This window comes from Sinocyclocheilus rhinocerous, unplaced genomic scaffold, assembly GCF_001515625.1.
Source record: "Sinocyclocheilus rhinocerous isolate Xijiao unplaced genomic scaffold, SAMN03320098_v1.1 scaffold134, whole genome shotgun sequence".
Lineage (NCBI taxonomy): Eukaryota > Metazoa > Chordata > Actinopteri > Cypriniformes > Cyprinidae > Sinocyclocheilus > Sinocyclocheilus rhinocerous.
Window position 1 is genome coordinate 7,140 of NW_015631070.1, and position 16,347 is coordinate 23,486.

Sequence of the window (16,347 nt, forward strand, 5' to 3'; positions counted from 1 at the left end):
ATTATTACGTTGCAATGTTTACAAGCTTTACACGTTTTCCGCAGTTTGAAACACTGAATGAGCTTTTACATGAGACATTTCAGTAAGTTGTACTGTAGGCTTTCTTATAAAATAGCCTACCTTTTGATGTTAATTAATGTTCATTATGTACTATAGTAGTAAAGAGAAAGATCAAATGGGTTCCCTTGCCGCTTGAACTGAGGCGCTAAAGCGATCGCGCCTGCCGCATTAAAGAGCGCCAAAACTGTATTTATTGTTTGAATTTTGTTATGAATTTGGAATAATTTTAAAACTGGTACTTTGTTTATTAAAAAGTAACAAAGCACAAAGCTTTTTGTTAGTAATGATTCTAAACGAGAATTGTTAACGATACTGCCAATATCCACACAGCTGACAGCTTTACCTGTTGTAGTTTGTTCAAGTTGTGCACGAAATAGACTGCTTTTCTGCACTTTCACTTCGCACATCTCCGTCATTTCTATCTCTCTCGTGCTGCACAACTGAGCTGCGTTTAGCAGGTGTGCGACAATGCTGCTGTACAGCAGAGATGAGGACTGTTTCAAACTATTTTTTCCACTAAAACTTTGATTCGCATCGTCTCAGTTTAATGCGTGAACATAACAAAAGATGTGATCGCAAAACAATCAGGAAAAAAGGCATTACATGCAAATGTTTATGTTATAACATGTAAATATATATAGTCGCCAGTGGCGACCACAGCAAAAACTTCACTCGCAAATATTTTTGGTCACAAATGCGACCGTTTTAGTCACAGTCTGGAGCCCTGATAGGGCCTTATTTATTTCATTTGTGTCTTTGTTTTATTGTATTTGTCCTTTAGTTTGTTACTTGCATCTATGTTCTTATTATTAATAACAAAGAAAATAACTAAAATGACTATATCATGATATAAATTGTTATTGTGAAATAAAATTACTATATAATGAAATAAGATTTGGCTTTAACCTTTTAGCTAACTTACCAATGTAGCAAAGATCTCTACATACCTGTAGGCTCGGTAGTTGCTCACCATAGTCCTGTGTAGTGGCACTGGCATGTGATTATTTTTTTATTTTTTTATATATATAAAATAACTATGATGTCCATTTGAATCATCTATTATTCAATGACTTTCCTTTTGTTCTGTTTTGTCATAGTATCAGTTCAGTAGTAGTATCGTGATATTTTAGTCAGTTATCGTATCGAAGTTTTGGTATTGTGACAACACTAATGAAAAGGAACATTTTTAATGGTTTTAGTTAACCATATTAACTCTGATAATCACTGATTTTTATGCCATTATAATTATGTGAATTTGTGTGATACGTGGTCACAAATGTATTTATTTATAAGCTACATTTCTCACTTGAGATTTAAGATTTAAATAATTCTCTGAACAAAACTTTTAAGTTAATTTATCCTGTGAGCTGTACTCATGCTGTGAGTACAGCTTACAGACTACCAAGCTTTTAAATTTCAACTTGATGTTTGAGGTTAACGAAAGTTGCCTTGTTTATCTGCAGTTTTAGAACTTTGTCTTAGCTTTTTAGTTTGTATTGTAACTGCATTTGATTTAAAAGTGCATTACTACTAATTTTTTTTAGAGAAATGAGTATTTGACCAAAACATTTTTCAAATGTACACTTGAATGAGATTAATTATCCAGTATTGAGTATTGTAGCTATTTGCATTTATTTAGAAACCTACCAAATGGCCTCAGAAAAATATGATTGAAAAGTGAATATCAGTAAAAAAAAAATGCTTTTGCTCTTAAAAAAAAGTGTCTGTGAAGTACTTTGGCTTTTTTCCAGTTTGTGTGGAGTTGGATATTCAGAGTTTGGCAGTAAACACCATTCTACAGTCCCAGCATGTTAACGACATGGAAGGCGGGGCCAGCATGGGCGTCAGCTTTGATGTCATTCAGCATGCATCTCTGGAGGAAATGATGTCAGGGAATCAGGGGGCAAACACAGTGGCCAGCTATGACGAGACGGCGCTCTGCTCCAACACATTCAGGTATGCATGTAGAAATTAGTAAGGCCAACAAATGTAATCCATCTTGTTTTTCATCAAAACTCTGTGTGTACAAAAGAGTTAACACTAGGGATGTAACGATATTATCAATATCGCGATAACAAAACTGTCTCGATATTATCGTGGTCGCATGACAATATGAAACGATAGGTCTTCTGGGCAAAAAGTGCAGTATTTAAAATATATTTGTTTTGGGCCATTATGCTTTGGCACATTATCTGTCAAACGAATTAAAACCGAAAGCACAATATGGCTTAATCCCTTCATCAAGTCTGTTTTTGCTGCGTGATTTAAAGTGAAGCGCAAACATTGATCCGGTGTTTTCCGCGCCTCAGAACGGCTCCGTTCACAGTGAATGAATGCAGTGAACTCGTTTATTGCACGTGCTGTGAGTTTAGCGCGCGTTTGGGAACGCAACTGCCACCATTTAGGCTTTATTTTCGCAGCAGGTGATTACAGTATTTCACTAGATGTGTAGTGATACACGTTTTTGTAAGCCTGTTTTCACTGAAGCTGGAGTTTTCCTTCAAAATAAAAGCTTAAAAGTGCAGATTATTATTATTATATTCTAATTAGTTTGGCTTCCTAAAACACCAGTGTGAATGTAATTTAGACTGAGACAGTATATCACAAACAAAAAGAGGGTTAAGTCACCTTTAAAATGCAGGTAAAATTCAATTCACTGACTTTTTTCTGACTTATGTTTTCTTAGTTAATAACATGGGTTGGAGCTCTTAATTTTGAACTCTCAAAGTGCATTAGATAGAATTTTTTAACTTTTAAAATGTACAAAATTTTAATTTCTTCCCAGTTCTTCATTTGTCTTTTTTTTTTTTTTTTTAATATCGCAATAAAAATCGTATCGTGGACTTCATATCGCAATATCGTATTGTGAGATTTTGATATTGTTACATCCCTAGTTAACACTATTTTCTGTCCTCATGCAGGATTCTGAAGAGTATGGTTGTCGGTTGGGTCCGAGAGATCACGCAGTATCATAACGTCTACGCTGATAACCAGGTGATGCATTTTTACCGGTGGTTGCGATCACCCAGTTCTCTGCTGTACGACCCGGCCCTTGCCCGCACACTCCTCAACATGATGAAGAAGATCTTCCTGCAGTGAGTACAGCTCACAGACTACCAAGTTTTTATATTTTAATTTGATGTTTGGGGTTAAAGAAATTTGCTCTATTAATTTATCTGCAGTTTCAGAACTTTGTCTTAAAATAGCTTTTTAGTTTTATTTTAATTGCATTTGATTTAACACGGCAGATGCTTTGCCCAAAGCCACTTTCAAAGTATACATTATCAGTTAAACCCATGACTTTGGTGTTGATAGAACCATGCGGTGCTGTTTGAGCCACAGAATGACTACTTGTGTTGTTCACACCTCTTATTCTAAACATGTCAGACTTGTGGCAGAGTTTAAGCGCCTGGGATCATCTGTGATCTATGGAAACTTCAACCGTCTCATCCTCTGCACTAAGAAACGGCGCATTGATGACGCCGTTGCATACGTGGAGTACATCACTAACAGGTTTTAAACCTTTTTATTTTTTTTCCATTCTCATCTAGACTCTTAACCTAGTTTCTTATGCAATGTGAAAGTCTGAAGTCCAGGCTTCATTTTCTGTTTACTGTTTGTCTTCCTGTCTTGTGTCTCGGCATTAGTATCCATTCAAAGGAGATCTTCCACTCTCTGTCCATCACATTCTCACGCTGTTGGGAGTTTCTGCTGTGGATGGATCCAGCTAACTATGGAGGAGTGAAGGGAAAGCTGCCCTCTAGCCTTCTGTATGGAGAGGTAAAGCACAGGGCCTAGAAACCACTTGTTCTTCTTTACAAGTTAAGAATTTTTATGTGTAAAAAAATTGTTGGCATTTTAACTATTCAAGTTGAGTTTCAACACATTTTTATCCATTCTAGCATGGCAATGAAAAGAAGAAAAAGAAGGATGTAGAGGAGGAGGATGGAAGTGAGGAGGAGGAGGAAGAAGATGAAGAAAACCAAGGGGAGGATGAAGAACAGGATGTGGAAGATGATGTAGAAGACTTGATTGAAAGTAACTGGAACATCATGCAGTACCTTCCTCAGACAGCATCCTGTCAGAAATACTTTCTCATGATCATTTCAGGTAATATTACAGGTTTAATTTGTTTGACCCTTCAAAATTCCTCTCACTGTCGGATTGTTCAGCCTTATAATAAAAATGAGTTTGTGTTTTTTGTTTCATGTAGGACAATTTAGGACTGCACAAATAATCAAAATAAAACTGATATTGCAGCATGGCTTAGTGCAATTATCAATTGCGGTGATTAAATTAAATGAATATATACACTGCGTGTTTTAGAGTGAAGTGCAGCATTGTGTTCTTACGTGTGAGCAGCTCCATCTTTGCATCTGCTTTGAGTTTGGGTTGCTCTAACATGCATTTGGAAAAGCAACATGCATCAATCATCTTCCTAAATGTGTAATAAAAAAACCTGTAGCAACAAAAGAGATGCTTTAAGGGCTCTCTGTGGTTTTCCATCAAAATAAACGTTTGACGGTTTAATGTTTAAAAATGTAGAAATTGAGATTTTCACTGCAACTGTAAAATTACAATAGAATTATTAAATTTTTTTCTTAAATAATTAAACTTTATTTTACAATGAAATATTATAGTAATGTTTCTTATTTTTGTTTTTATTTAGTAATTTTATTTAGTAGTAGTAATAATGATAAAAATGATTATTTTATAGTCAAGTTGATATACAAACACAAAATCTTGGTCAAATTGTCCAGCCCTACAAACCTGGAACACAAAAACATGAAACCTGAAATTTTTTTAATACATTCTGAATCATAATGACAATTTTTATCATACTTTTTTTTTTTTTTTTTTTTTTGTGCAGCCCTAAGTCAATTTTATTATAATTTCTCATCATTTCATTATATTTGGTGGGTTGTTTGCAGCCTACATTGCAGCTGTCTATCACAGCATGAAACAAGAGCTTCGGCGAAACGCCCCTGGTGCTACTCCCATTAAGAGACGAGGAGCGACCCAAGTATCCCAGCAGCCAACTGGGGATGTCAGTGCACTTCCTGGTAAGAACTAAAACAGTTCAGCTTTGTCTGTTCCAAAATATTGAGTGCTTTTGTAATGGGTTATTTATGACTGTATTCTCTAATACACTTTCCATGAAATGAATCCTGATGAATTATTTGGACTGTTGTTTGATTAAAATATTTAAATTTCATATTTTCAAATACAAATTAGAGTTGATATTTTCAAAGTTGAAATATTGAGAAAAAAAATCAATTTATTTCTAAATGTTCACCGTGTTAAAATCAAAATAAAAATGTTTTACAAGATTTTTTTAAAAGTGTTTATTTTTCTTATGTTTGTGCTGTTGTAGGTTTGATTACATTCTCTCAGGAGTATGTGTCAAGTGAACTCACACAGAACTTCTTCACCATCACTCAGAAGATTCAGAAGAAAGTGTCAAGCACTCGTAGTGTTACACTCCCATCTGAGATGTTTCCTGTTCTTCCTGGTTCTCACTTGCCCCTCAACAACCCAGCTCTGGAGTTTATTAAATATGTCTGCCAGGTATCAACACGCACCTCCTGCTGCTGTGTTTTTATACTGCAGTATTGTGTTTTAAACTCTTAACAACACATGACAGTGACAGTAAAAGCTTCTATTTCAAATAAACGCTGTTTGTTTGAACATTCTATTTATCAAAGAATCCTAAAAAAAAAAAAGAAGAAAAGCGTGTCAGTTTCCACAAAAACAATTGAGCAGCAAGTGTTTTCAGCAATGATTATGTTGCTGAAGATTCAGATTAGCTGAAACATTACTGTTTTAACTGTATTTTGGATCAAATAAATTGGAGAGCATAAGAGACTTCTTGCCAACCACAAACTTTTTGAACAATAGAGTACATTTTTACGAAGACCTCACACCTGTCTGATGTTTCTGTTTGTAACGTCCCTTCAGGTGCTCTCTCTGGACGCCAACATTGTCAATCAGGTGAACAAACTGAAACGAGATCTTTTGCGACTGGTGGATGTTGGAGAATTTTCGGAGGATGCCCAGTTCCATGACCCCTGCAAGTCCTACATCCTGCCAGAGGTCATCTGCCACCAGTGTAACTTCTGTCGTGACCTTGACCTCTGCAAAGACCCTGCAGTTTCCCAGGTAACAACAGGGCTCTTGTTACAGTTTATCTCTTATTTGAATGTGCGGTTAATGATTTGCTACTCATTCATGTTTACATTTGCTTAATGGATTCCAGTGGTTTTTTGAAAGTCATTAAGCTAATACTACTTGGTGTTTTCCCATGTTCAGACCTTTGTCATGTGATTAAGCTAGCTAAAAAAGGCTGTAATATTCTCACTTTGCTCTTCTTTCCTTTTTACCAATGTAGGATGGTTCAGTTCTTCCTCAGTGGTTCTGCTCTAACTGTCAGGCCCAATACGACACAGAGTCCATAGAAATGGCCCTGGTGGAGGCGCTCCAGAAGAAGCTCATGAGTTACACACTACAAGACCTGGTGAGGGACACAAACAGCATTATTTACCATGTTTCTGATGCTTTCAGAGGGTTTTGAAGGCTTTGGAAAAGTAAAATGTTTGAGTGTTAAATGTCCCAGTGTAATGTATATGCACATCCATTGACCTTCACTTATGTAAATGGAACTTTATCCCATCATAGGAATGTTCCAAATGCAAAGGAGTGAAGGAAGCAAACATGCCGCTGTACTGTAGCTGTGCTGGAGATTTCAACCTCAGCTTCACCACAAAGGTATTTATGCTAAACTAAATTGCTAATACTTCCACATATTAGTATTACTACTGATCAAAAGATTTATTTATTTTGAAAGAAATTAATACTTCTATTCAGAAAGGATGCATTAAAGGAATAGTTCACCAAAAAATAAAAATTTGCTGAAAATGAAGATGTAGATGAGTTTGGTTCTTCATGGGAACAGATTTGGAGAAATTTAGCATTACATCACTTGCTCACCAATGGATCCTCTGCAGTGAATGGGTGCCGTCAGAATGAGAGTCCAAACAGCTGATAAAAACATCACAGTAATCCACACCACTCCAGTCCATCAATTAATGTCGTGTAAAGCGAAAAGCTGCATGTTTGTGAGAAACAAATCCAAAACGTTTTTAACTTCAAACCGTTGCTTCCAACTAAAATACGAGAATATTTTCCTATTGCTTTATTCCAGTGAAAAAGTTGTCTCGTCTAAATCAGAAAAGCAATATACACAAATCAAGCACCATTTACAAGTGAAAACAGTACTAAACAAATATGTTGGTGAATTTTCATGTGAGAGGATGACAGGGGATTAACTTTTCCACTGGAGGAAGTGTTGTTATAGATTATTAGGGCTGTAACGGTACACATATTCGTACCAAAAATTTTCGGTATGGGTCTTTCGGTTCGGTACGCATGTGTACCGAACAAATACAGCGTTGTTTTAACCACTGCACGGGTGGAACTTAATTAGAAACTTCCAGTTTAATGTACTGTTACTTTTGATAAGAAACATAGTCTCATCTTTCAAATTAAGTTAATTTTTTTCAGGAAATTCAAACAACTAATTCCATTTTGGCGCTCTTTGATGTGGCGTGACCGATCGCTGTATAAACGCCTCAGTTGAACGTCAGCGCGAGTGAACGCGATCATCCCTTACTATTTACTACTAGTTTTAACGCGAAATAAACATGAATGAACATCTCATGCCTCATGTAATCACTCAATCAGTGTTTTATCCATGGAAAGACTTCAATAAAACAGCTAGTAAACAAAATGTCACGTAGCATTTCATTACCTTAGGGTCCACAGCTCGTTAGTTCACTAGAGAAATGAAGTCCAGTGAAGAGCATTTCACAAAATATTGGACTATATACTCATATTTTACTTTTACCTGTTAGTGATGTCTTTATTTTTTAATGTGTGTTTAAATAAATCTGTTATGAAACAAGTTATGACAGCAACTGTGTAAATTAATATGTTTCAGCAACAACATAGGCCTAGAAATGTTATAATTTAGAAGTTAATTTAAAAACTGCATTAAGTATAATTTACTTTTTTTTTTTTTTTTTTAACCTTTATTTAACCAGGCAAATTAATTAAGAACAAGTTCTTATTTACAATAACATCCTGGCAGGAGAATTAATATCTCCTGAGAAACAACATCATATAACATCATACAAACATATATTACAATACATAAAACACATAAAAGAAAAATAAAATCTCAGTTCATTACAGGTTTACAGGTCGAGGTCAGAGCACTTACTAGTAATTTTTTTTAATGTACATACTGGAATATTTGTCTCTAATTTCAATAACTTTTGTAGCACATTCCAATCATTTGGGGCAGCAAATTCAAAGCCAGAACGACCATAAGTAGTTTTCTTTCTAGGGATAGCCAAGGAAATATAATTAGATGATCGAGTTGTATAAGAAATTAGAATGAGGTTTCAGCAACTTTTGAAGATATTCTGGTAATAAGCCCAGTAGAACTTTGTAAATAAAAATATACCAGTGGATTTCTCGTCTTGTATGCAATGATGTCCAATTCAAAAGGGAGTATATTTCGCAATGATGCGTTCTGTAAGGTGCATTAGTAATCAATCTAATTGCTGCATGATATAACATCTAATTGCTCCAGAACACCTTTACGTGCATTTCTATATATCACATCACCATAATCAAACAAGCATAAAAAAAGCTAAAATAGTAGTTTCAACAAGATATTTCTTGGCTGACTTGGTAAACACAGATCTATTTCGAAACAAGAAACCAAGTCTAGATTTAACTTTCTTCTGGATGTTAGTTATGTGGGTAGTAAAAGTCAAGGAGCTATCAAGCCAGATTCCGAGATATTTATATGAGGATACTACCTCAGTTATCGCCCATCCGAAGTTATGATGTCTTTATTATTTTGTTGTTTTTTTCCAAACCACATTACTTTTGTTTGTGTGCTATTTAAAACTAGATTCAGGTCAATAAAAGCCTCTTGAATATTATTAAAACTATCCTGTACCTGGTTTAAAACTTCATCATATGACGATCCCACAGCATAAAGAATCGCATCATCCGCATATAGGTGAATATAGGTTTTCTGACTACTGATAACCTGAGAAATATTATTAATATAGATTGAAAACAGGGTTGATGCTAACACAGAGCCCTGAGGGACCCCTTTATTAATAGTTAATGGTTCTGATAATTGTTGGTCAATCTTTACATATTGGGATCTTTTAAATAAATAGTTAGAAAACCAAGATAGGGTTAAATTAGACACACCAATACTACGTAATCTGGATAACAATATAGAATGATCAATTGTATCGAAAGCTTTAGCAGGGTCAATAAAAATAGCTGCACAAAATTGTTGTGTTTCTAATGCATTATAGATATCATTCATAACTTTTACAACTGCTGTAGTACAACTAAATGAAGAACGAAAACCAGATTGAACTTTAGTTAAGATGTTATTTGTATTAAGAAACCCTATCAATTGCTTATTAATTCGTTTTTCCGTCACCTTTGCAACACAAGGCAAAACTGAGATTGGACGATATGAATTTGGATCCATTTTATCACCACTCTTATAAACAGGAGATACAATGGCTACTTTCCAAATTTTAGGTATTTCAGCTGTAGTTATAGATAAATTGAAAATATATGTTAAGGGTTCAGATATAATTGATGCACCTACTTTAAAAAATAAAGGATCTAAAGCATCTAAACCAGCAGGCTTTTTTGAGTTAGGTTTATGTAATTCATGCCAGACCTGTAACTTATTAACTGGTTTTATAAAAAAACTAAAAGGTAAAATAGTTTGAATGTTTCTTATATGTCTCGTTTTATTAATATACTGTCTAGGAACATGATTCTCAAATAAATTACTTGCTCTAATAAAATGTTTATTTAAAAGATCGGTTACACTTTACTTGAAGGGGTGTGCATAAGACTGACATGACACCTTCATAATCATGACATGACACCTTCATAATCATGACATGACACCTACATAATCATGACATGACACCTACATAATCATGACATATGTCATGATTATGAAGGTGTCATGTCATGATTATGAAGGTGTCATGTCATGATTATGAAGGTGTCATGTCATGATTATGAAGGTGTCATGTCATGATTATGAAGGTGTCATGTCATGATTATGAAGGTGTCATGTCATGATTATGAAGGTGTCATGTCATGATTATGCACACCCCTTCAAGTAAAGTGTTACCAAAAGATCTGCTACTTTTGCTTTGTCTGTAACAACAATATCTTCGTTATTAAGTGAAACAGGTCCCTGTGGTAACAAATGTTTGTTTTCTAGTTCTTTTACCGTACTCCAATAAGTTCTTGAATTTGAGGAACAATTGGAGAATTGCCTTTTATAATACTCAGATTTTGCTTTTCTAATAGCTTTAAAATGGCTTTACATGTTTGCATACTTTTTTTTTAAGTTGAGTGTTGATTATTATATTTAAAAATAAATAGCAATTAAATTTAAGTTTGGGCTCTGTTGTTAATTGTACTCTTATAGTAATGTAAAAGGGCTCCCTGTTTAGAGCAAACCTAAGGTAGATTTTTATCCATAAGAAAATTGTAATATTAATTGAATTTATTTAAAGAAAGAGCAATTTGTTCAGTAAACCATTGTTTGATAATAATAAAAAAGCAATTTGATGTATAGTTTTTTCCCCCCTGCTGTACCGAAACCATACCGAACCGTGACGTAAAAACCGAGGTACACACCGAACCGTCATGTTTGTGTACCGTTACAGCCCTATGGACTCATATTTTGGCCAGAAGCAACAGTTTAATGTTAAAATGTTTTAATAGATTTGTTTTCTTATAAACACGCAGCTTTTTGCTTCACAAGATATTAACTGATGGACTGGAGTTGTGTGGATTCCTTGTGGATTATTGTGATGTTTTTATCAGCTGTTTGGACTCTCATTCTGACGGCACCCATTCACTGCAGAGGATCCATTGCTGAACAAGTGATGTAATGCTACATTTCGACAAAATGAACATAAGAGACTCCTTTCAAAAATATTTTAAAAAATATTACAGACCTCAAACTTTTGAATACTTAATGTAGGTTTTACAGCTAATGGACCACCTACAAATATTGTTTAGTCATGTAATGTCTCATGTTTGCTCATTTCCACTTGTTTGCATGTTTACAGAGCTTCACTGAGCAGGTGGAAGTGTTCCGGAACATTGCCGCCCACTATAACATGAACTTCCTGCTAGAGACCATTGACTGGGTCCTTAGTATGAACGCATAGGTGCTTTTTCACCGGATACACTCCATCATTTGTGCCAAACAATGTGTCATTTGAGCCATTTGTACAGATCTGAATTCATATGAAACACTGGAACAATTTTGGTACTGGAACTTTTTTATTTGTGTGTTAATAAATATTTTTGTATATGAGCAATCAACTTTTGCAATGATCTTCAATCACTACTTCCGAAGTAATCGAATGCAAATTATGATTTTGGTCATTTATGGTTACTATCTGAATCTGCAATGATATTTGCAGATGAGGGGTATCACTCTTGTTCAGTTTCGATTAATTGTGCAGCCCTATTTAGTGTCACACTTTAAAGTTGATATGAAATCAAAAATGTTTCAAAATATTAACAGTATGATCAAAACAAATGCTTCTCTGGGTCCTCTGGATTGAATCATGTGACACATTTACATGAAACCGAATATTCAGTGATAGTTTATCTTACTGAAGATTTTTTTTTCATTGAAATGTGTCACATTTTACAAAAGGAAAACATTGCAACATATTTTCATGACTGTTCAAAGATGGAGGGATACATGCAAACCCGTTGCGTAGTTGAATTAAACACTAAACATATCAATTGGTGATCGTTGTTTAACATTTATTGAAGCATAGCTTAACGGATACTTGGTTTTGCGTGTTTTTGAAGCTTTTCTAGATTCAGATATGACATTTTGTGTTTCTTACGACAGGAGAATATCCTGTTCTTTTTGTAAAAATGTCCTACTGTGCTGTATATTTGGCAGCATGCTGTCACTGGAGAGTTTTCGGTGATGGCAGGATGTTTTATAATGGCACGCCATCTGAGAGGTCAGAGTGGGTGGAGCCATAGCTTGTAAGCGTGAGGTCTGTTGTGATTGGCTGACTGGGTTTCTTGAAGACCTGGTTAAAGAAATGGAAGCTTTTGATTATTCTGTTCGAGAAATAGAAAATAAAAATGTTGTCACTTATTGCCTGCCATGTTTTAAAACTGGGGAAAAAAAATTGAAACGGCAAAATCTTTCGAATGTCTCTCAATGAATGACCCTCAAGAGTCATATTAAAAACATTCTAACCACAATATACACTGTAAAAATAATTTTTCAATGTAAGTAGAACTAAAATAACTGAAATGGAAAATACTATGGAAACTTGTTTCTGCTGCAGGTAACTGGTTATATCTCACAATTCAGACTTTTGTGAGATATCAATTCAGATTTTCAAAACATAAACTCATAATTCTGACTTTTGGCATCACTTCCATGTTTACATCTCACAATTTTAACTTTTTAAAAACTGACTTTTTCTCAGAATACTGATTTTAAATCTAGCAAATCTAATTTTAAGCAAATCTTTTACATTTTTTTATAAGGTGATTGTAGCATTTTATGCAATGAAATTGAAAAAGAATTGAGATATAAACTTAGAATTGCAAAAATAAATTTAAAAAAATGTCTGAATTATGAGATAAATTTTTTTATTTGCAATTACCTTTTTTTATCCTGTGGTGGAAACAAGCTTTCATAAAATATTACTTCCGTCTTTCTACTTCAAAATTTCACATTTATTTAAATGCGTTACTTGACATTTACTGTATTTGTAATTATTAGTGAAGTTTACTAGCAATTTATGAGTGACACCAATTTTTTTTTTTTTTCGGTGTCGAACTTACTTTTTCTCAGAAATTGCTAGCAAATTTTACAATTACAAAGCAAGTAACTTCAAGGCGAAAACCTGAAATAGTATTTTCTTGTAAAACGTACTCCCATAATGTTTTATTTACAACTCGGTGTAATATTCTCCATCCTTTTGACTTACATCATCAAACTTCTTTTCGCTGAAGACTTCATTCTTATCGATAAACGTCAGCATGATCCAGTCACAGATGATAGAGCACTATAGATGACAGAAAATGAGACAACATTTACTCATATTAAGCATTGGGACAAATGAACACAAGCTGTATATGTCTGTAAATGCCTCTTTCCAACAGGGTTGCTCCAGATCAAGCACTGTGAGTGAAACCTGAGAACCATTCCCATAATGCAATTTGTGAAATGTTTATGTCTGCCATCAGTGTCATTAAGACATCATCTCACACTTTAACCCAAAATAACCATGTTTTTAATATGCATCCAGCAAAAAAACGTACAATTCCTACTGACGTCATGGCCGTGACTGTGTTGATGATGGTTGGAATCAGACTAAATCTTCCCGCCTGAAAAGAAATGTAGAGAGATTCAATATGAGGCGTCAACATGTCACTAATGTACTTCCTGTTTGGTCTCACATGTCCATGAACAATGACATCCAGGCGAATCCCATAGGCTTTTATGAGTGTCCTGTACTCCACACCATCCTTATGGTAATATTTGGCAAACCTGAAATGTTTGGAAGTTAATATGTTTCTAAATAAACATTAGGAACTAGTTGATCATCATGTTAATTACAATTGATTATTGAAATTCATATAGAGAGCTCATACCTGTAGTAATATCCTGAGCTGGGCAGGTCTTTTCTCATGTCTAGTCTTCTGAATGAATATGTTGGAATGCACTTTGATGGATCCACATCAAAATCACACTTCCAGTTAATGAACACGCCAATTATTCCACCCTAAATAAAATGACATTCAAAATATGCATTAACACCGTTACAAATGACTGAATTCAGAAGAGAGAAAAAATGCTGATTTGTTGTTTGACATTAAGCCGTGTACATGCCGTTCTGCAAAGTTCGCTGAATTTCTCTCGGGCCTGCGCTGCGATGAAGCCCAGGCTAAACACTGGACAATACGGGTTGGTTTCTGGGTGATAATGGCACCGTAACAATTTCTTTGGCTTGTTTGGTTTGATGTTGCCCCTATAGTTGAAACCATAAGTCATTTCATGAACATAAACATAAATTCAGCAAGGGTGCGTTCAATTTTCATTCAATTAAAGTGGCAGTAAAGACATTTTTAATGTTACGAAATAAATGCTGTTATTTTGAACTTTCTATTTACCAAAGAATCCTGACAAAAGTGTATCACAGTTTCTACATACATAGCAGCACAACTGTTCAACATTGGTAATAATAAATGTTTCATGAGACGCATATTAGAATGATTTCTGAAGGATCATGTGACACTGAAGACTGGAGTAATGATGCTTTGCATCACAGGAATAAATGACATTTTAAAATATATTCAAATAAAGCAATAAGCCGTGGTTTACAGTGAATTTATAACAGCTAAGGGGTGTTGTTAGGCACGACGCGGAGTGGAGTCTACGGGGATTATTGCTTTTATAAAACGGTTATTCCATATATGTAGCAATGTTTCACAAAATAAAACAAAGCAAATAAAATGTAAAATGTAGTTCCTCAGAAACGGTTGTTGTTGCAACAAAGTGGTTGCCAAGCAACACACAAATGTAAACAAAGGTGTATGTTTGTAGAGTAATTTACAATGGCTTCGAACGCTGCTCAACCAATCAGAATCAAGGACCGGAACTATCCGTTTTATAATAGAAAATTATTTTCAATTGTAACAATATTTCACATTATTACTGTTTGTACTGTATATTTGATCAATTACATGCAGCCTTAGCGACCATAAGAGACTTCTTTGAAAAATAATAAATAATCGTACCAAAGCTTTTGAACAGTAGTGTACACAGGAATTTCTGATAACATTTATGTTTTACTATATGCTTCTTCATGGTCAAACAAAACATTAAAAAGCATGCTGGCATTGCTTAGACATATCCTCTGGTTTATAAAATATGCTGAAACCCATCGACGTGCCTCAGAACTTTAAACTTTGGGAAATGGATGGCATTCTTTATGAACACTGTGAAATTAATGGCCTGTTCCAAAGCTGGTTCTCTGTAAGGGACAAGAAAGACATTTTAGTGCATTTCTCCGTTTGATTTCTGACAGATCAGTCAATAAAAGCACAATACCTGACAACAGCATATTCCTCAATGGGACACCAGGATTTGATCTCACAGGTCTTGAATGTGTAGTTGTAGTACAGGATACACCGTCCTGTTCTTTGACCTGTTCAGTAACAAGTTCACATGTCGATATAACACCAAGTCATTAAAGGTCCCCTGAAATGCTTAGAAACACGCAGCGTTACTCTATGTGTTGACGTCATTGCCAATTCCTGAAATGATTTTGATATTTATATTTATACAATGAGGTCACAATGCATTTTTTTTTAAATTAATGAATCAGTTAATCAAGTTTATTTAGTTAGTTTTAGATTTAAAAAATAACATTAGAGGGGGAAAAGAGGGCCCCACTGTATGTATGTATTTATTATAAACGTAAACCCCACCATGACCATCAAAATCTATTTCTCCTTGAGCGCAGTCAGAATCTTGTGTGCAGTTTGCATTGGCAACACTGTAATGCTGAAAAACAAAGAAGAAAATGCTGTTTGACTCGGACCAATCTTTCCAACCAAAACACGAATACTTTGTATTCATATGCAGTTGTGTATGTGTTTTGCACTCACCTCTGCGCATGTGCCCTGCGTCTGATCATGCATCACTTCTCTTCTAAGAATTGTACTGATTACATCACCACCCTGTGTGTTAAGAAATCCAGGGTTTTAAATGATTTTTCAATCAATTAATAGTAATGTTGACCATGCATGGCAAGACTACCTAGCAGGGAAAATTTGATTTGATCACAGTATCTGAAGTGACAAAGGATATCTGGTCTGCCCTGGAAACTTTTTTTGGAGTAAAATAATGCAGTTTATTCACCTCAGATGGTCTGACGTATTCTGTTGTGTCCTGAACGCTGTCTTCCAGCATGGCCACACCTCTCATCTCAGTGTACACCGAGCTCTCTGGACGCGTCTCGGTCTCAATATATATTGGGTATTTATATTACAACATAAAGACATTATACATAGTATAAAAATATTACACGTGTGGTACGGTATTGTGCGTAATTGCTACACGTTTATGACTTTCCATGCAGGCATTCACTCGTGCGCCTC

The 16,347-nt window shown here is 34.9% G+C and overlaps 2 protein-coding genes across 2 annotated transcripts in view; one reads left to right on the forward strand and one right to left on the reverse strand.

Moving 5' to 3' along the window:
- The window catches only part of LOC107741506 (DNA polymerase epsilon catalytic subunit A-like), a gene marked incomplete at its 5' end in the record, with an annotated part of 18,410 nt that extends 6,902 nt beyond the window's left edge, over positions 1–11,508 (forward strand). Inside the window, 11 exons of the mRNA XM_016554262.1 lie at positions 1,812–2,016; positions 2,982–3,155; positions 3,448–3,573; positions 3,708–3,840; positions 3,963–4,170; positions 4,992–5,123; positions 5,435–5,628; positions 6,019–6,219; positions 6,449–6,574; positions 6,736–6,825; positions 11,262–11,508. Coding sequence (XP_016409748.1) covers positions 1,812–2,016; positions 2,982–3,155; positions 3,448–3,573; positions 3,708–3,840; positions 3,963–4,170; positions 4,992–5,123; positions 5,435–5,628; positions 6,019–6,219; positions 6,449–6,574; positions 6,736–6,825; positions 11,262–11,363 — 1,691 coding nt within the window. The remainder of the gene's footprint in view (positions 1–1,811; positions 2,017–2,981; positions 3,156–3,447; positions 3,574–3,707; positions 3,841–3,962; positions 4,171–4,991; positions 5,124–5,434; positions 5,629–6,018; positions 6,220–6,448; positions 6,575–6,735; positions 6,826–11,261) is intronic.
- A 457-nt stretch (positions 11,509–11,965) lies between these two features.
- Positions 11,966–16,324, reverse strand: p2rx2 (purinergic receptor P2X, ligand-gated ion channel, 2). The gene is made up of 12 exons (XM_016554263.1): positions 16,307–16,324; positions 16,109–16,210; positions 15,856–15,927; positions 15,676–15,751; positions 15,296–15,392; positions 15,138–15,218; positions 14,075–14,213; positions 13,837–13,967; positions 13,642–13,732; positions 13,504–13,569; positions 13,170–13,247; positions 11,966–12,254 (listed from the first exon to the last, which is right to left on the reverse strand). The coding sequence occupies exons 1-12, from the start codon at positions 16,322–16,324 to the stop codon at positions 12,159–12,161; spliced, it is 1,047 nt and encodes a 348-aa protein (XP_016409749.1). The 3' UTR covers positions 11,966–12,158.
- Positions 16,325–16,347: the final 23 nt, after the last annotated feature.